The sequence below is a fragment of the Nanorana parkeri genome, unplaced genomic scaffold (genome assembly GCF_000935625.1).
Source record: "Nanorana parkeri isolate BGI_ZX_2015 unplaced genomic scaffold, ASM93562v1 scaffold166, whole genome shotgun sequence".
NCBI lineage: Eukaryota > Metazoa > Chordata > Amphibia > Anura > Dicroglossidae > Nanorana > Nanorana parkeri.
In genome coordinates, this window is record NW_017306434.1 from 635,186 (window position 1) to 656,385 (window position 21,200).

Sequence of the window (21,200 nt, forward strand, 5' to 3'; positions counted from 1 at the left end):
CCCCCCCCCCCCCCCCCCATCCCTAATCTAAATGAGTCCCACCCTTCCTGTTTAAGACATTTTGCATAATCTGTCAATCGCGGGATACAGCGCGCACGGTATATCTAGTTTCTGACAGGTCGCTATCAACGTAGTGTGACGCTCTAGTTCTACCTTTTGCAATAGCCACCTTCTCCATTCCTGGCTTGATGGGCTCCCTAGTTCTGCAGCTACAATAATCATTCTCTCCTGCCCTGCCCGTCTCTAGTTCTGCAACACCGATCTTCTGCCTTCATATGCTGGGCCCTCCAATTCTCCAGTTACCAATCTTCTGCCTTGGCTGCTGGGGTCTGTAGCTTGCCCGGCTCTAGAGACATAACCCTGCATGGAGCTTATAGGCTGCACTTCCCCACACTCACCACCACGGAGGTGCCGATGAGCACGATGACCATCTGGATCTCTGCCCTGGGGACCCGCGGAAGCTCCTTCGCTGCCTGAAGTCAGAGATTCGGGTGCCGGTTTCCCAGGGAGGTCCGGCGCATGAACTGCCAGTACATCCGGACGAAAGTCACACACACCAATACATTGCACAGCATGTTGACCAGGAAGAGGAAGTAGCTGCAGCCGGCATATATGTTGGAGTAGGCGGCATAGGTGGACACGTTGGCCCCCCAGTTAAAGGAGCACCGGCAGTAATTTATGAATCATTTATAATATCATTTTTTTTTCTATTTCCTAACTGGAATGGGGGCAGCATTTTTTTAGTGCCCACCTGGAAAGTGCCGCCCTAGGCAAATGCCCCCCCACACACACCACCTCCAGTCCATATGTGGCAGGTCCCTCGGCATCCTCATGTCTAATGCAAGTGAATGCACTGTGTTAGATGTGATGACGTCCTCTGGGTTTGAGGGGCAGAAAATGCTTGAAAGACTGATCAAGCAGCTTGGCGCGATAGAGGATTGGGTAAGTATAATTATTTTATTTTGGCCCCTAGAGAAAAACAAGCAGTTAACCCTTGCAGTGCTGGGGGTAACCCCACTACAGGGGTTAGCTTTTGGCATACCTGGAGTTCTTCCTTAAAGCCCATTAATAATGCTCCATTTTTGAGTTCAGTTCCACTTTAACGAGTGTGCTGAACGCGACGCTTGTCGATGCGCCAAACCTGTGTAAATGAGCCTTTACTAGGCAGTAACAAAAAAACAACTGTACCTGCAAAAAAAAAAAACTTTATGAAGCGATTAGTTACAAAGCAGATCCAGTCCTACAAGGGATTCTGGCCAATTAGCCTTTTCTTCGTTATAATTAAAACCATGGCTACTGCTGTTTCCGATGGCCCTGTCCAGCTGCGCCGGGCCTAAAAATAAAAGGGGGAATGATAAAGGGTGGTAGAACCATTCATTTTCCGGCTCACCGCAGCCTCACGCCGAACCTAATGAAGACCATATTCAAACAGGAGCCTATTGATTTGCAGGTCTTTAATGGAGTGAGCACGCTGTGAGTGACAGACGCACGCTTTCAGTACAGTCATTTACTGGCTGGCGGTGTACAATGTTTGTGGGTGGACGTGCTGTTGTGACACGTGTATTTGTATTTTATGCAGGTCTGGGAAGTTTTGAATTACAAAAAGAGAACGGGCTTTGAATACGTGCCTAAAGACAGGATAGGCAGGTTAATGCTTTAGGATTAGGAATGCACCGATACAGTTTTTTCGGTATCGAGGGACTTTCGGTATCGAGTACCGATATTTATCTTTCCTTACTCACCGATACTGAGTACCGATACCGGTACTTCTGCTAGCATGGAGCCAGCTTCCCAGGCAATCAGGAAGCTGGGAGGCGGGCACTGCCGGTCAGAGGAAATCTCCCTTCGACCGGAAGTTCTGGTATTTGAGCATTTGGGCGAGTACTCGTATATATAATACTCGGTATCGGCACCGATACTAATATTGGTATATCCCTATTTAGGAATAATTCATACTCAGTGTTTTCATACCTATGACATTATCATGGACACACAAAACAATGGTGTTTCCCAAAACTGCCGTTCAGTAAATTAGAATAAAGAATAATGTATTCACATATACATAAAAAGTTCTCTGCAAAAATACCAAAAGAAGCCAATCAATCTAATCTACAAAAAAAATCCCACAAATGTAATCTAAACGAGGCCAATACATAAAACCTATATAACGGGCAGTATAAATTATAATACATTGGCTGCATAAAATCAGAAAGTAAATTAATATAAGATCAACACAATCCATAATACTAGTGTCCCCCCCTCTCCCCACATTATAAAAAAGGTTTAAGATAAATATTAATTCATAATACTGCCACCAGTGAGGAAATTTGAATTAATTACAAGAAAATAATTGCAAGAACATCTGAATTCTTTGCTGAAAGATAAATGGGAACACATCCAGCCGTCCATATAATGAGGGAAGAACATAAAACAAGCGATAGTAAATGTAGAGAGATAGATAGTTGTCTTCTTAACACAATCTTTATGCAACACGATCAATGATAAGTACATGTAAAAGCATCTAAGAAGAATTTCCTTTTGGCTGCCCGGAACGTGGTTCAGAGACATGGGAAACCAACCTCCGTCCCAACGATGACTAACCTCCGTCCCAACGATGACCCAATCTACACCCGGATGACCCAACCTCAGTCAGAACGATGACCCAATCTTCACGCAAGGCTGACCCAACCTCAGTCCCAACCATGACCCAACCATGACCAAACCTCAGTCCCAACCATGACCAAACCTCAGTCCCAACCATGACCAAACCTCAGTCCCAACCATGACCAAACCTCAGTCCCAACCATGACCAAACCTCAGTCCCAACCTCAGTCCTAACCATGACCCAACCTCAGTCCCAACCATGACCCAACCTCCATCCTAACAAAGACCCAACCTCCGTCCCAACGGTGACCCAACCTCCGTCCCAACGGTGACCCAACCTCCGTCCCAACGGTGACCCAACCTCTGTCCCAACGATGACCCAACCTCCGCCCCAACGATGACCCAACCTCCGTCCCAACGATGATCCAATCTTTATGCAACATGATCAATGATAAGTAAATCCAAACGCATCTACGCAGCTTAGAGGAGCCTACTTTGTTTTTTTCCTTTCTGGCTGTCAGGGATTTGATTCAAAGACATAAAAAAACAACCTCTGTCCTAACCTCCTCCCCGACGATGACCCAATCTTTACGCAACCTGATCAATGCGAAGACTTGGGAAACCAACCTCCAACGATGACCCAATCTACACCCGGATGACCCAACCTCAGTCAGAACGATGACCCAACCTCAGTCCCAACCATGACCAAACCTCAGTCCCAACCATGACCAAACCTCAGTCCCAACCATGACCAAACCTCAGTCCCAACCATGACCAAACCTCAGTCCCAACCATGACCAAACCTCAGTCCCAACCATGACCAAACCTCAGTCCCAACCATGACCAAACCTCAGTCCCAAACATGACCAAACCTCAGTCCCAACCATGACCAAACCTCAGTCCCAACCTCAGTCCTAACCATGACCCAACCTCAGTCCCAACCATGACCCAACCTCCATCCTAACAAAGACCCAACCTCCGTCCCAACGGTGACCCAACCTCCGTCCCAACGGTGACCCAACCTCCGTCCCAACGGTGACCCAACCTCTGTCCCAACGATGACCCAACCTCCGCCCCAACGATGACCCAACCTCCGTCCCAACGATGATCCAATCTTTATGCAACATGATCAATGATAAGTAAATCCAAACGCATCTACGCAGCTTAGAGGAGCCTACTTTGTTTTTTTCCTTTCTGGCTGTCAGGGATTTGATTCAAAGACATAAAAAAACAACCTCTGTCCTAACCTCCTCCCCGACGATGACCCAATCTTTACGCAACCTGATCAATGCGAAGACTTGGGAAACCAACCTCCAACGATGACCCAATCTACACCCGGATGACCCAACCTCAGTCAGAACGATGACCCAACCTCAGTCCCAACCATGACCCAACCTCAGTCCCAACCATGACCCAACCTCAGTCCCAACCATGACCCAACCTCCGTCCTAACAAAGACCCAACCTCTGTCCCAACGGTGACCCAGCCTCTGTCCCAACGGTGACCCAACCTCCGTCCCAAAGATGATCCAATCTTTATGCAACATGATCCAATCTTTATGCAACATGCTCAATGATAAGTAAATCCAAACGCATCTACGCAGCTAAGAGGAGCCTACTTTGTTTTTTTCCTTTCTGGCTGTCAGGGATTTGATTCAAAGACATAAAAAAAACAACCTCTGTCCTAACCTCCTCCCCGACGATGACCCAATCTTTATGAAATATGATCAATGTGAAGACTTGGGAAACCAACCTCCACCCCAACGATGACCCAACCTCTGCCCCAACGATGACCAACCTCCATCCCAACCACCAAGATGTTCCCCCACTGGCAATGCCTTTCTCTGGGAGTACGGTACCATCTTTGCTCAGGGCATCATCCAGGGTCACCATATACTACCCCACAACCCCCGGAGCGTCAGAGAGAAGGGGTGAGCAGTGGAGCCTGTAGGTAAATATTACACCCAATTCCTCTACGCCAGGGATGTCCAAACTGCGGCCCTCCAGCTGTGGTGGAACTACGAATCCCATGAGGCTTTGCAAGATTCTCACAGCCACAGACATGACTCCAGGAGAGAGATACTTCATGGGATTTGTAGTTTCACCACAGCTGCAGGGACGGAGTTTGGCCATCCCTGCTCTACGCCTAGACTTAATGAGCATTTAACCCCTGCAATGCAGGTAGCGGTGGGAGAGGGGCACTGCAAGGGTTGACTTTAAGAATCCCGAAAACCCAGCTTTTAAAGCGAGCACCAGCTGTACCTCTGAAAACCATTCCCTCTTCTCGGCTTTCCCTTTAATCCCCGCCGAAAAGGTGCTGAACATTTTCAGCCATAACATGTTTATGGTTTTTTTTCCCCCCATCACGTACGTTCCAATTATAGAAGATGTTTGTGCGCGCGGGAAGCGAGCCGGTAATGATGCCGCCTCCCATTTAGTAAAATAACATTTGCTTAGCGGAGGCTGTGTGATCTGTATATTGACAAGCGGGCAGACAGCTGTGAAAGTTTCTCCCCGAGAATGTTAATGCAGCAAGCAAAAAAAAATACGAAAGTTCTTTGCAGTCTCCCATTCGCCGTAATTAGACTTCGCTCCCGGCGCCGCGGGCCCCGGTGCCGCGGCTTCCAAGAACCTGTTTGAAGTGAGGACATAAGGCGTGTAAGTATCCGCATAAATCTTTTATACAATCGCCGGCAGAACCGCGTGGAATCAGCATTCTGCTTTTCTATAAAGAGCCTCTGTTGGGAATGATATGGATATTTAAGAGCGGCCATAAACGGGCGCTTGTCGCATTTTAGGGGAGATTTTTAATTCGATGTTCTACGGAAAGCAGAAGAAAAACAAAAACCGCGCGCCGACTCGTTACATTACTATAGTCTGGACGGCTTGCCCAGGAGCTATGTTGTAGTGTGCGCGGGAGGAATATATACGGCAGACCCGGTTGTATCAGCAGTTTGGTCCACTGTGGTGCGCTAGAGGCACGCGTGGTAACGTCCATTCATTCGAATGAGCTGCACAGTGCACCAAAAATGGTGAATGCAGCATCTTCGGTAGCGCACTGAACATCCATTGGCAGCGAGCACTGGGGTTGTTGGGACTGACGTTGGGTCGTTGTTGGGACCGACGTTGGGTCGTTGTTGGGACCGACGTTGGGTCGTGGTTGGGACCGACGTTGGGTCGTGGTTGGGACCGACGTTGGGTCGGGGTTGGCCGACTTTGGGTCGTGGTTGGGACCGACTTTGGGTCGTGGTTGGGACCGACGTTGGGTCGTAGTTGGGACCGACGTTGGGTCGTGGGCTCTGCTACATGTGCCAAGAGGGAGAATGATGATGGGAGGAGAAGGCAGAGTTGAAGTCTTGTCAGCATGTCGCTACCGCTAAGGCAGGGGTAGACAACCTTGGCCCTCCATGTGGTCAAACTACCAACCCCATCATGCTTCTGCCTCTGGGGGTCACACATGTGGCTGTCAGAGTCCTGCAATGCCTCAAGGGACTTGTAGTTCCTTAACAGCTGGCGCGCTGAGGTTGCCTACTACTGAAGGCGACACCTTGATAAGACTTCTATCAGCACACTCCCCTGGTCTTTACTGTCCGGTTAGCAGAAGGAGAGGTGACACTGCTGCAGTCCTTACCAGCAAAGGTGGTGTCACCCTCCTGGCTGGGGGAGAGGTATGCATCACAAAGGAGACTGGAGTCAATAATATGGGCCCATTGCTGCCAGTCTGGTCCGCTGCTGTGCGCTCAGCACACGTGTATTGCGTTACGGCTGCCCATTCACAGGCAGTTCAGGCTGCTATACGCGTCTCCTCTCCCGCAGACACTGAGATCCAGGTGCTGGACCTATTCAAGATGACGCTGTTTTCAACTCACTTCCTGCGAGTGCTGGATGTCATGGGCCCACCCCCTGGGAGGAGTCATCACCATAGTACAATGGCGCAGAGAATGACATCATCATCAGCCAAAGAAAATTGATCGATAAGAAATCGTACACCACAGACCCACCAGTCCATCGATTTTGGTCCTGGTTGCGGCAGACATTTTATTGATCGGAGGTGTGTGTCAGATTACCCAATGGATGAAACAATTGTTTCTGATTGGTTGAATTTTCAATAAATCGCGCCCGTCAATAATTGAATTGGTGATGGAATTGCTCAATTGCGATTGTTTGTATCGAAAGCAATCAGAAAACACCTAAATAAATGGCTGGTGTACCCAATGAAGGACTACAAGTCCAAGCAGGCATACCAAGGCCATAAATTGTCACCTGATCAGACCTGGGTGCCCCCCACCACCTTGTATCCCCTCCAATACCAGGCATCATACACAGGTGAATGCCCCTGCACCCAGGCTGCACAGCAGTTGGCATGGTGATGCCACAGGTGAATGCCCCTGCACCCGGGCTGCACAGCAGTTGGCATGGTGATGCCACAGGTGAATGCCACTGCACCCAGGCTGCACAGCAGTAGGCATGGTGATGCCAGCACACATTATACGACATCGTAATGCATTGCAATCTACATGCTCACCTTTCCAGAGATCACGTGACTGATCACAGGGAGGCCCGCCCCTCCTCTCTCGACAAATGACAGCTCCTCACTCCATAGCACCTAACGATGAAGATTAACCCCGCCCCTTATTTTTTTCCACTAATAGCCTCGCGCCCTCTAACATCCCACCGCTTGACAGCCCAGATCACGTGACTCCACCCTTCTCACCTCTTCAGCTCCCCCCAAGAAAGCGGTCCTCTGCGGTGGGCGGGCGCCGTGCTGCCAGCGCCTGTGACGTCACGCCGCAGGGGCTCCGGGTCACGCGACCAACCGGCCGCGGCGGCCATCTTGGATGTGGAAGGTCTGTATCGCGCAGATCACGCAGGCTCACGAAACAAAACGGGAGCGGGGGCCCTGTGTGAGGGTCGGTCAGTATTGCAGCCAGTCGCTTCACTCGCGGCCTGTGACATAAGTTAGCCTAGGTGTTTCTAGTCAAATTATGGGCTGGTTGTTGGCTCAGCTGACACTAAAACTTTAATCATTCTTATTCTAGCATCCTTTAAAATCATAATTTGTCCTATTGGGGAAATGTCCCCTCACTTCCGGTTGGGACCGTAAGTGATTGCAAAGGGATTTAAAAAGCAGGCTGTAAGAGTAAACCACCCCAGTGGTGCACAGACAACACAAAAACCTGACTTTCCATTCATTTTAAATCTGTCTGTAAAAAGTCACAGTGAAGGGAATTTATCAAAACTGGAGCAGACAAAATCTGGAGCAGCTGTACGTAGGGTTGCCACCTGTCCAGTTTTCAACCGGACAGTACAGTTTTGGCTTCTTGTGTACGGGTTTATGGCCACCTCAGCCCCGTACACAAGATGTCACAAGTTCAGGCAGACAGGGGCAGCCCCTGGGTCCTAGAGAGGAATGTGTGAAGGAGGACCTTCTGCTGTGCTGTGTGAGCACAATCCCGGCAGAGCGTGCGGCTGTCTGTGAGGCTAGAGGTACGTGTTTTAAGGGGTTAATCCAGGCCGGTACTAGTGTGTTATACAGACAGTGCCCGTCTGCTGTGCTGTGAGAACCTGTGAAGAATAAGGTGACCAGATTCCCTTGAAAGAAGTTTCTGCATAAATCATGGGCACAGGAATCTGGTCACCTTATTATTTACAGGTTCTCACAGCAATAGCTAAAATCAGCATAAGAATTACACACACTCACTACCTCCCCCCGCTGGTTTGTTAGTATTGCACATAAAACATGCCCCCATTAAAAAACGCCACAGGTAACCCGTGACATGTTTTGTGGGGGCGTCTTTTATGTGCTATAGTACATATCACCTAAAACAGCTGTCCAGATTCCATGTTAGTGCAACATCCATTTTATAGTGTCAAAGGACGGAGTCCGCAAGGAGGCAGAGAAAAGCGGCAAGTAGGCGGCGGTGGTAGAGGAGACGGAGCAGCTGGAGGGGGCGGGGCGAGGCCGGGACGACAACGGATCAGGGCGCCGTAGGAAACCGCTGCATGCGTGACAGAACATTGGGTCACTGAAGAGCCGCCGTGGTACGGAGGAGGCCGGGTCCTGCAGCACCAGTCCAGCAGTGGAGGAGGCCGGGGACCAAGCAGCAGGTAAGATGATCACACTGCTGCTAAAGGGACCCTGCAGAGCCCAGCATGGATTCTGCACAGCCCACCTGAGAGTCTCGGGTGGGCTGTACAGGATCTGTAGTGGGCTCTGAGGGGTCTATGTTGGGCAGAGCCCACCACACATCCTGCACCGGTCTGCAGGGTCTCGGGGGTGTGTGCATGATCTGTGGTGGGCTCTGCAGGGTCTCGGGGGCTTTGCAGGATCTGTGGTGGGCCTTATGCCAGAGCCCACCACAGATCCTGCACAGCCCCCATGAGAACCTGCGGATTTAGTGAAGGTGGGGGTTTGGGGGGGCGCCCTTGTTTCGTCTTGCCTAGGGCGGCCCCAAACCAGAATACACCACTGCGTACAGATTCTATATCTGGGGACCTGTGGCACACTGGCATCTTTGTGATTACCTCCAATGTTATTTAATCACAAAATACATGCATAGTGTAATTTACCAAAAAATTGCCGCAAGGCGCTACAGTTTTCGGGTTTGGCTTGAAGAAAAGGTGGCAACCCTAGCTGTACGGCAACCAATTGGCTTCTCTCTTTCATTTTCAAATCTCAACAAACTGAAGAGAGAAGCTGATTGGTTGCCATGCAAAGCTGCTCCAGACTTTGTCTGCTCCAGTTTTGATAAATTCCCCTCAGGATGTCTTATGCAGCAAGAACCAGTTTATTGTTATCTGCAGCTTTGAAACTGTCCACACTCGACATGAGGTGTTTCTAAACTGCGGAAGGATGAACAAAAATGATTGGTGTGTGAGAGATAATATAGTACTGATATTTATATTTCGGTACTCGCCAATACTTTCTGTAGCATGAAGTCGGCTTCCCGGGCAATCCAGGAGGCGTGTCATTACCCGCGGCCTGGGTTCCTGATTGGCCTGCAAGCCGGCTCCATGCTGTTTGCCCGACTCCATGCTGATTGGTTGGGAAGCCGGAATCCCAGCCAATCAGCATGGAGCCGCCTTCCCGGCCAATCAGGAAGGATCAATACCAGCTGCCTGGCTTCCTGATTGATCGGCTTGATGCTGATTGGCCAGGAACCTGGCTTCCCAGCCCATCAGCATAGAATTGGCTTCCCGGCCAATCAGGAAAACGGGTCATTTCCCGTGGCCCGGCTTCCTGATCGGACTCTATGCTGTTTGCCCGGCTCAATGACTGGCTAACTGAGAAGTCGGCTTCCTAGCCAATCAGCATCAAGCTGGCCGATCAGGAAGCTGGGCAGCTAGTAAGCCGGTGTTCTTTCGATATGGCCAACTCGTTGAGATCCCAACTCGTCACGTCACATCAGTTGGAGACTTCGACGAGATGGTGCTAGTGCGCATGTGCCCAGCCGTGGCATTTTTACAAACCTCGTTGACTTCCCCATTTGCCGTCAGTGCGCCCATGCGGCCTTGCAATCCCCATCGAGTTCTCCCAACTGGCGTTAGTGTTTGTGCCATCGGATGCCCGCGCAGGTACACTAACGCAAATTAGAGAACGTGATCCTGCCCTAAGGTAGCCACGCAGGCACACTGACGGGAGTTGGAAATCTCATCAGGTTGGACATCTCGATAGAACACTGGCTCTATGTTCCCTCGCGGCACTGCTCGTCAAAGGAAATCTCCCTCTGACCGGAAGTTCCCGTATCGGGTAAATATTAGAAGATTTGGCCGCGTACTCAGTATCGGCATCGATACCAATACTAGTATCGGTGCATCCCTATTGACAACAGAAAAACATAAGAGAGTACTTAACCGTCCTGGTTTTTGGGTTCTGACAGAGTCCAGAGTTCAATAAGCACAGAGAGGTCCGAGTGGTTCTTCTCCAAGGAAGGCTTGCGCAGATGATTTCCAGATATTAAAGGGGAACTCTTCTGGGATGTTGCGACTTCTTGATGTTACAGGAGTTCCTTTCCTTGATGTTACAAACAAGAGCTTCCTAATAGCTGCCTCGCAGCATCTTTTTGTCAGCCCTCTTGGGGGGTGTCACGTAGCCGACCCCTAAGGTAGAGCAGGAGGGACGAGCCTTTGCGATGTCTTCCTCTGCTTCTCCCAAACGGTTAAATTCATAACAGTATAATGGAGTATTCATATCCAATGCGGTCTGACAACCCCTAAATTATGATGCGTCATGAAGTTAGCTTTAGATTGAAACCAAACTTGCCAGAATTAAGGCTCAGTCCTTGGACCCCTTCTCTTCTCTATCTACACCTCCTCCCTTGGTCAGTTAATAACCACACATGGCTTCCAATACCATCTCTATGCCGATGACACTCAAATCTATCTTTCTACTCCACAACTCACCCCCTTGGTGTCCTCTCGTGTCACTAATCTACTATCCGACATATCCGTCTGGATGTCACAACGCTTCTTAAAACTCAATCTTCCAAAAACTGAGCTCATTGATATTTCTTCCCCCCTGTGTACCCTACCCCCAACTTTTCCCTTGAGATTGATAACACAACTATCCAACCCTCCCCCCCATGCCAAGGTCCTAGTTGTCATCCTTGACTCGGACCTCACCTTTCTTCCCCACATCCAATCACTAACCAAATCCTGCCACCTTCACCTTCGTAACATCTCAACAATACGCCCCTTCCTCACCAACGAAACAGCAAAGCTACTTATCCACTCCCTTGTTATCTCTCGTCTTGATTATTGTAACTCCCTCCTCATTGGCCTTCCACTACACAGGCTATCCCCCCTTCAGTCTATCATGAATGCTGCTGCTAGACTCATTCACCTAACCAACCGCTCAGTGTCTACAACCCCCCTCTGCCAATCCCTGCACTGGCTTCCAATCGCCCAAAGGATAACATTCAAAATATTAACAGTCACTTACAAAGCCATCCACAACTCCGCCCCCGGCTATATCTCAAACCTTGTCTCAAAATATCACCCTAACCGTCGGCTCCACTTATCCCAAGACCTCCTGCTCTCCAGCTCCCTTGTCAACTCCTCCCATGATCTCCTCCAGGACTTCTCTAGAGTCTATCCCATCCTCTGGAACTCTTTACTCCAACCTGTCCGTCTGTCGCACACCTTGACTGCCTTTAGGCATTCCCTAAAGACTCATATCTTCAAGGAAGCCTATCCCACCTCAACCTAACCACTGAACCTTCACATTCTCAAACAATTCATCCCCACACAGCTCCCTCCTCATGTATCACCTCCACCTCCCTTTTAGATTGTAGGCCCTCAGGGGCAGGGCCCTCCTTACCATCCTGTCTTGATTTGTATTGTGATTGTAATGTCTTCCTTATATTGTACTGTGCTGCGCAAACTGTTGATGCTATATAAATCCTGTATAATAATAGGTGCCTGTAATTTTACTATAGCACTCTCTAATTCCAAGTTATGAAACTGAGTTGATATTGGAACTCAGTTTTATGACTGGGCTAATTATCTTTACCAGGCCCAAACCCCCTCCCCCCCCCGGTGTCACTTGCTGAGTTATTAGGGCAATAGCTGAGCTGGGCGAAAGGCATTACCATGCATTAGTGGTTTATGACACCGCTCGTAAAGTCATTGAAGCTGATCCCCACCAGGTCCAGGGGGAACTCCAGATAACAATCAGTTTTAATGCTTCACTGAAGAACTATACAGATTACAGGAGGGGTTGGGTTAGGGATGGGGATGGATTAGGTTAGGGAGGGGAAGGAGGGATTGGGATAGGGAGAGGAAGGAGGGATTGTGTTAGGAAGGGGTTGGGATAGGGAGGGATTGGGTTAGGGAGGGAGAGGAGAGATTGGGTTAGTGAGGGGAAGGAGAGATTGGGTTAGGGAGGGGGAGGAGAGATTGGGTTAGGGAGGGGGAGGAGGGTTTAGGTTAGGGAGGGGATGGAGGGTTTGGGATAGGGAGAGGAAGGGGGGTTTGGGATAGGGAGGGGAAGGAGGAATTGGGTTTGGGAGGGGATGGGTTAGGTCAGGAGCATATAGGATAAGTGGAAGACTCTGACAGCCACAGGCATGACTCCCACAGACATGATGGGATTTGTATTTGTTTCACCGCAGCTCCAGTGCTGAGGTTGCCTACTAGAATGATAAACCAGAAACGGGATGAAAGTGGCTGTAGACTGCTGTGTATGGAGCTGCATTTCTGCCAATGTTCTGCAGGTGCACTATACATAGATATCTGAACTGTATAACGATATGCTCATACACCACAACCAAACACACCTACGCATGCTTCACGGAATGTAAACACGGCAGTCATGTCATGTTTAACAGCAGATTCTTTATTAAGCAAATTACCATGACGAGAAACATGAAGATAATCAGACAGCCGTGTCACCGCACATCTGTTTGCTAGCGGTATTCCCAGCCCCCCCTTCCCCACAAGAACATGCTGTTGTAGAGGAGATCTTTAATATAGAAAACGCAGGGACGTGTATTGAAAGAGCTGCGTAGGCGCATCACGCAGGAACACCTGTACCTTGTAATAAAAATATTTTGGCCCCTTTACTTATCCTTGTGCCTTTCTCTGTGCATTGTGTTTTAATTGTATTTTTCAGGATGGAGGGGACCGTGCTTGTCGCATGCAACTGAGACGCATGCAAACGCATACTTCCTGTGTTGTACATGCAGCATCATCCATTCCAATGGAAGACACGTCTCCAGCGGCTCAATCCTCCCTGGCGGCTTTCTGGTTACAGCTGCAGTGACTGGATTTGAGCACGGCAGCCAATCGGTGGCTCAGCGACCCCTTGCGGCTGTGGCTAAAAATAAGTGAATCGGGCTAGACAGAAAGGTGAGTGGGTGGGTGCTGCTTGTAGGGAATCATAGCAGTTGTATTGCTGTTTTTAAATAGTAAAGGAGAGGATGAGATTAAAACTACCTTTAAGTCCACCTTAAGGCCCCATTCACACTAAGCGATGTATCGCGCATTTTTGCCACGCGATATCGCGAGAAGTTGCCGGCCAATGCTATTCAATGGAGCTGTCTTAGCTCCATGTCGCCCGCCGCTTGTCGCTGTCGCTCCAGCAGGACCCTTTTTTCGGCGGATTTTGCTCGATTTTTCTTTTTTTTTTTTTTAATGGAGCCCGACGGTGAAGGTCGCGCTACCGTCGCCCCGAACAGTCGCACTATCTTGGCCGCGCGGATCCACTGCAAAAGGTATGTCGCTTAGTGTGAATGGGGCCTAAGACCTCTCCGCCAGCATAAGGCATACTGTATATTAGTGGTAGCCAAACTTACACCTACAAATTCCATCACTCATCTGCCTGTGGGAGTCAGAGTCTTGCAATGCCTCATGAAACTTGTAGTTCCACAACAGGTGGAGGGCCGAAGTTTGGCTACGCTTGGCATATACTGTATGTTTCTGGCAGATGGGTGGGCCTTAAAGAAGAACTCGAGACAGAAACTTTATTACCCTTTGCAGTGGGGCTACTCCCGCCCTTCAAGTGTTAACGGCTTGTTTTTGCCTAGGGTCCAGGGAAAAAAAAGTTATACTCACCGGAGTTTCTGAGGCGGCTTGCTCTGAGACGGGTCCCTTGAGCGTCTCTCTCTCCGCTGAAGTGGTCTAGGAGTCCTTGAGTAATCACATCCAATACAGTGTATAGGACGCTAAGGGACATACCATCGCTAAACCCAATCCTTTCTTCCCCTCCCTATCCCAACCCTTCCTTATCCCAATCCCTCCTTCCCCTCCCTATCCCAAACCCTCCTTATCCCAATCACTCCTTCCTCTTTCTATCCCAATCCCTCCTTATCCCAATCCCTCCTTCCCCTTTCTATCCCAATCCCTCCCTATCCCAAACCCTCCTTATCCCAATCACTCTTTCCCCTCCCTATCCCAATCCCTCCTTCCTCTTTCTATCCCAATCCCTCCTTATCCCAATCCCTCCTTCCTCTTTCTATCCCAATCCCTCCTTATCCCAATCCCTCCTTCCTCTTTCTATCCCAATCCCTCCTTATCCCAATCCCTCCTTCCTCTTTCTATCCCAATCCCTCCTTATCCCAATCCCTCCTTCCTCTTTCTATCCCAATCCCTCCTTATCCCAATCCCTCCTTCCTCTTTCTATCCCAATCCCTCCTTATCCCAATCCCTCCTTCCTCTTTCTATCCCAATCCCTCCTTATCCCAATCCCTCCTTCCTCTTTCTATCCCAATCCCTCCTTATCCCAATCCCTCCTTCCTCTTTCTATCCCAATCCCTCCTTATCCCAATCCCTCCTTCCTCTTTCTATCCCAATCCCTCCTTATCCCAATCCCTCCTTCCTCTTTCTATCCCAATCCCTCCTTATCCCAATCCCTCCTTCCTCTTTCTATCCCAATCCCTCCTTATCCCAATCCCTCCTTCCTCTTTCTATCCCAATCCCTCCTTATCCCAATCCCTCCTTCCTCTTTCTATCCCAATCCCTCCTTATCCCAATCCCTCCTTCCTCTTTCTATCCCAATCCCTCCTTATCCCAATCCCTCCTTCCTCTTTCTATCCCAATCCCTCCTTATCCCAATCCCTCCTTCCTCTTTCTATCCCAATCCCTCCTTATCCCAATCCCTCCTTCCTCTTTCTATCCCAATCCCTCCTTATCCCAATCCCTCCTTCCTCTTTCTATCCCAATCCCTCCTTATCCCAATCCCTCCTTCCTCTTTCTATCCCAATCCCTCCTTATCCCAATCCCTCCTTCCTCTTTCTATCCCAATCCCTCCTTATCCCAATCCCTCCTTCCTCTTTCTATCCCAATCCCTCCTTATCCCAATCCCTCCTTCCTCTTTCTATCCCAATCCCTCCTTATCCCAATCCCTCCTTCCTCTTTCTATCCCAATCCCTCCTTATCCCAATCCCTCCTTCCTCTTTCTATCCCAATCCCTCCTTATCCCAATCCCTCCTTCCTCTTTCTATCCCAATCCCTCCTTATCCCAATCCCTCCTTCCTCTTTCTATCCCAATCCCTCCTTATCCCAATCCCTCCTTCCTCTTTCTATCCCAATCCCTCCTTATCCCAATCCCTCCTTCCTCTTTCTATCCCAATCCCTCCTTATCCCAATCCCTCCTTCCTCTTTCTATCCCAATCCCTCCTTATCCCAATCCCTCCTTCCTCTTTCTATCCCAATCCCTCCTTATCCCAATCCCTCCTTCCTCTTTCTATCCCAATCCCTCCTTATCCCAATCCCTCCTTCCTCTTTCTATCCCAATCCCTCCTTATCCCAATCCCTCCTTCCTCTTTCTATCCCAATCCCTCCTTATCCCAATCCCTCCTTCCTCTTTCTATCCCAATCCCTCCTTATCCCAATCCCTCCTTCCTCTTTCTATCCCAATCCCTCCTTATCCCAATCCCTCCTTCCTCTTTCTATCCCAATCCCTCCTTATCCCAATCCCTCCTTCCTCTTTCTATCCCAATCCCTCCTTATCCCAATCCCTCCTTCCTCTTTCTATCCCAATCCCTCCTTATCCCAATCCCTCCTTCCTCTTTCTATCCCAATCCCTCCTTATCCCAATCCCTCCTTCCTCTTTCTATCCCAATCCCTCCTTATCCCAATCCCTCCTTCCTCTTTCTATCCCAATCCCTCCTTATCCCAATCCCTCCTTCCTCTTTCTATCCCAATCCCTCCTTATCCCAATCCCTCCTTCCTCTTTCTATCCCAATCCCTCCTTATCCCAATCCCTCCTTCCTCTTTCTATCCCAATCCCTCCTTATCCCAATCCCTCCTTCCTCTTTCTATCCCAATCCCTCCTTATCCCAATCCCTCCTTCCTCTTTCTATCCCAATCCCTCCTTATCCCAATCCCTCCTTCCTCTTTCTATCCCAATCCCTCCTTATCCCAATCCCTCCTTCCTCTTTCTATCCCAATCCCTCCTTATCCCAATCCCTCCTTCCTCTTTCTATCCCAATCCCTCCTTATCCCAATCCCTCCTTCCTCTTTCTATCCCAATCCCTCCTTATCCCAATCCCTCCTTCCTCTTTCTATCCCAATCCCTCCTTATCCCAATCCCTCCTTCCTCTTTCTATCCCAATCCCTCCTTATCCCAATCCCTCCTTCCTCTTTCTATCCCAATCCCTCCTTATCCCAATCCCTCCTTCCTCTTTCTATCCCAATCCCTCCTTATCCCAATCCCTCCTTCCTCTTTCTATCCCAATCCCTCCTTATCCCAATCCCTCCTTCCTCTTTCTATCCCAATCCCTCCTTATCCCAATCCCTCCTTCCTCTTTCTATCCCAATCCCTCCTTATCCCAATCCCTCCTTCCTCTTTCTATCCCAATCCCTCCTTATCCCAATCCCTCCTTCCCCTCCCTATCCCAAACCCTCCTTATCCCAATCACTCCTTCCCCTCCCTATCCCAATCCCTCCTTCCTCTTTCTATCCCAATCCCTCCTTATCCCAATCCCTCCTTCCCCTTTCTATCCCAATCCCTCCCTATCCCAAACCCTCCTTATCCCAATCACTCTTTCCCCTCCCTATCCCAATCACTCTTTCCCCTCCCTATCCCAATCCCTCCCTCCTTCCCCTTTCTAACCCAATCCCTCCTTCCCCCTCCTATGCCAACCGCTCCTTATCCCAATCCCTCCTTCCCCTCGTTAACCCAACCCCTCCTTATGCCAATCCCTCCTTCCCTTCCCTAACCCAACCCCTCTTTCCCCTCCTTATCCCAATCCCTCCTTCCCCTCCTTATCCCCATCCCTGTTTCCCCTCCCTAACCCAAGGAGGTGAGAAGGGTGGAGTCACGTGATCTGGGCTGTCAAGCGGTGGGATTTTAGAGGGCGCAAGGCAATTGAGAAAAAAATAAGGGGTGCTAGGTGCTATGGGGTTTTCAGACAGGCTGGAGAGAGCGCTGCCGGCTTGGAGGATCAGGTGAGTATAACTTTTTTTTAACCCCAGGCAAAAACAAGTAGGCTACCCCCTCACTGCCGGGGGTTAATAAAATGTATGCCCGGAGTTCTTCTTTCATGCCTGCAGTACGTATACATGCATCACCCGGCCTGCAATGTGTTGCAGGCAAAAAATAAATAAATGCATGTTTTTTTATTTTACAAATGTGTATGCTTTTGTTATTTTTTTTTCCCAGTAGGTGGACCATGCCTTTATTTATGCACAGTCCACTGGTCCAGATATGGCGACTTCTCGCAGCGATAACGTTTTCCTGGCGGATTAAAAAATGCAGCAAGTTACCCGGCAGTCATAACAGCGAATTATCAGCAGCTCCATCATTTGTCTATAAAAATATACCCGATATTACAGAGGTGGGGGCAACTCCTATGCTCCTCGGCGCCATCTAGTGGCAGGAATGGGTTGTGAACAGCATTCGTCCTGCTTAGGCTGGCCATGAGATTTATAAATGGACCCCACAGCAAGGGTGGGCAAACTCGGACCCTCCAGCTGTAGGCATTGCAAGATTGACAGTTACAAGCATGACTCCCAGAGGCATATTGGTATTAGTTAACGCAAAGCAGGAGGGCCGAAGTTGCTCACCCGTGCCCTAACATCATAGCTGAATTTAATTTCACTGAATTCCGAGAACATATGAAGCACCATATAGGAAAAAAGATGGAAGTGTGCCCTTTCTTATTTCACCAACCAACATAGGCACGTGGCATCTGATCTGCAGGTGCTCATGGGATTCTAATAAAAAGGAGTATTACGAGTAGGTTCATATATCAAAAAAATGATATAGATGTCATTTGCTTTATATTTGTATTCTTCAAAACTCATTGAATTGTTTTGCAGTTTAGCTACTGCAACGTAGAGTGCTGCCACACACCTGCTGGAAGCTGGCACCTGGCTTGCAGTGGGAGTGCCTGCTGCATATGGTGTTAGGCAGGACGTGCATAAGAGAAAGAAAAGCAGTTACTGGCCTGTAAACCGTTTCTGCATTTAGCCGATTGGCTGAAGCCGCCACATACAAATGTTCTCAGTGTCTGAATTTTTAACATCTGCCTGGAGCTCTTCCTCACCCAACATTCCAGTCACGGGGTATTGCTGAATCATTACATACAGGCATAAAGTGCAAACATATAACCATTGTCATACATGCTCAGGTGCAAATCAAAGATTAGCTGGGTCTCCATGTTGCCCACGTATATAAATTTGAAGGTTCAACAGATTTTTGGGGGGTATCGTATTGAGGCGAGTTGTCCTGCAAGCTGTAACGAATTGTGTTCCCTGTCCACTTATCATGGGCCAAATAATTATTGATATATTGAATCAACACAACCATTCAAAATCAAACTTGCACTAGTAAAGCTTGGATACTGCTGGCCAATACAGGCAGTTCTTTTTAGACATACGAGGCCCTTTGTATCTATTTACAAGCCCCACCCATTTCTTTTTTTAGTAATTTGAAGCCCGACTACAGTTAAACAGTTTTAATTCTAGCAAGCTGATCTTTTTGATTGAGAGCTACCTTGCCTACAAGATACATCCCTTGCTTACAGGTATTTTACCCCTTTCTTAAAGGGGCTTACAAGAGGCGTTGCCTCTTGCCCACATAGGTCGCCTTTTTGCCACCAAGAGCAATCACTCTTGCCTACTAGAGATATCTCCTTGCCAATAGGAGGCATGCCGTAGCTTACACAAAGAGCCACTTGATCTAATAGAGATTCTACGATAAGACCATTTATTTCGATACATCAACATTTGTCACTATATACTTTTTTAGGTTGAGAAAAACAATCCGCACCCAAAAAACTGCTGATTAAGATATTTTTTTTAAAAACTACCACATAGTTTAAGGTGAAGGACAGCGCCGTGCTTCCCACCTAGACAAAGATGCACCAAAGCATATATGTATAATGGTGTGCAAGTGCGTGGACCTTACAGGGTGGAGGTCCGTGGGGGTGATCTTGAAGATCACACACAGGGCCAGTGACAGAAAGCAGTTCGTTCTTTGGCCACCTTCTGGTTGGTGCATCCGTGAAGCAGCACCCTCTCTGCATCCTCCGCCATGCCCCAGGCGGCTTGCACCAGAAGTCGGTAGGTGCGTTCGTGAGATAATTTGGTGGGGGCCTCCTCTCCTCCTCCCCAGTGTGGGATGTAGCTCCAGACCAGCTCAGACAAAGATAGGGGCTGAGATGCCATCTGCAGTAGTTGTTCTGCACTTGGGTCTTGTGCCAGGGGGCATTGTACCTCGGTGCGCAAATCCTCGGAGCTGCAGCCAGTCACTTGTGATATTAGTGTTAGTGAGTCATCATCCAGTCCGTAACGGGCACGGAACGATGTAAGAGCGGATAAAAGTTTGGACAGAGCTTCAGGGAGCTCCCCTTGAGATGACTTGGTGCATATGTCCAGACAGAGATCGTATATGCCCATCAGCAGCCTTCTTCGCTCTCTTCTTACCAGCTGAACAATTATGGAAGGGATGCAATGCAGAAGCCTCTCTCTGACTAGCTGAGGAGCTCCCTTCTCTAAAGCTACTCTCAAACCAGGAAAATCAGCCCCATGGCGATCTGACTTTTTCCCCCCTTCCACGTGCCCTTTGGCCTCCTGCCTATGTTTCCTCTCTTCATCTCCACCAATCAGCATACAGTGTTTGCCAGCCGCAACCAAGGCTTCAACCAGGGTGGCACGGGAGCTGTTGTCCATCCCTGACCCAACGATCAAGTAGACATCGCAAGCTTCCGTCTGCAAATTTTGCAAATACTGCTCCACGGACATGGGTGGGGTACCTGGACCTGGAAGGGATCTCACGACAAGTCCTGAAAGTGGAGGCTCGCAGAGGGCACAAAGAATGCCATCTTTATCTGTGCCAGTTACGCCAACCACTGCCGACACGGGAGGAGGGTTGTCTATAAAGATGCTAAGAAGGGAGCAGAATTCTGAAAGTCCCTCTTGATCACACTGTACCTCAAAGACTGACGCTAGTTCTTGAGTTTGAGGATCCGCCGTGTGACTGACTGGCCTGTAAACAAAAAGTAGATGTCTGTGTTAGGAATACAACTTTCCAATGCAAAGAAAGCCAAAAATAAAATCTATAATCGCTGTGACATGGACTATTCATTAGAAGATCACTACACGTTGTCTCAAATATGGATGTTGGTTTTCCCATACTGCGAAGAAGCTGAAATTGAGATTTAGTTAACTTTGTTGTGAAGTCTTATTAACATATTGCAGCTGTTGTAGACTAGTTGGAGTGTAAGGACCCAAGCATACCTAATATGCAGGCCACATTTTGATTTTAATATTTTCCCTGGTCTCGTTAGGCGTGGTCAGACAGTGGCACCCCAAAGTCAAACTTCAGCTAATGGCCAGAAACTGTTGGCGCTATATAAATCCTGTATAATAATAATAATAGTGGCAGTTATCTGGTTAATCCCAGGTGTCTGGCATTGCCTGTACCACCCTGGACGGAGTGTGACTCTGTCATATTGTGGGACAGTCAATGAGAGATGCTATAGTGTATGTACAGTACAGCAGCCAATCACTGGGTTTCTCTCGACCAGTGCTGCATGCTGGGATAGGGTACATATACTTGGGGGATTTACCATGTGCTCAGACTAGCCGGGACAAGCCATGGATTAGGGCTGGGTGCTGTTCAGCCTGCCCCCCCCCCCCCCCCCCCCCCCC

At 48.9% G+C, this 21,200-nt stretch overlaps 1 protein-coding gene across 1 annotated transcript in view; it reads right to left on the bottom strand.

The window, feature by feature from the left end:
- Positions 1 to 19,258: 19,258 nt before the first annotated feature.
- LOC108785532 overlaps positions 19,259 to 21,200 on the bottom strand; it is an 11,212-nt gene continuing 9,270 nt past the window's right edge. Inside the window, exon 3 of the mRNA XM_018554619.1 lies at positions 19,259 to 20,535. Coding sequence (XP_018410121.1) covers positions 19,488 to 20,535 — 1,048 coding nt within the window. The 3' untranslated portion in view covers positions 19,259 to 19,487. The remainder of the gene's footprint in view (positions 20,536 to 21,200) is intronic.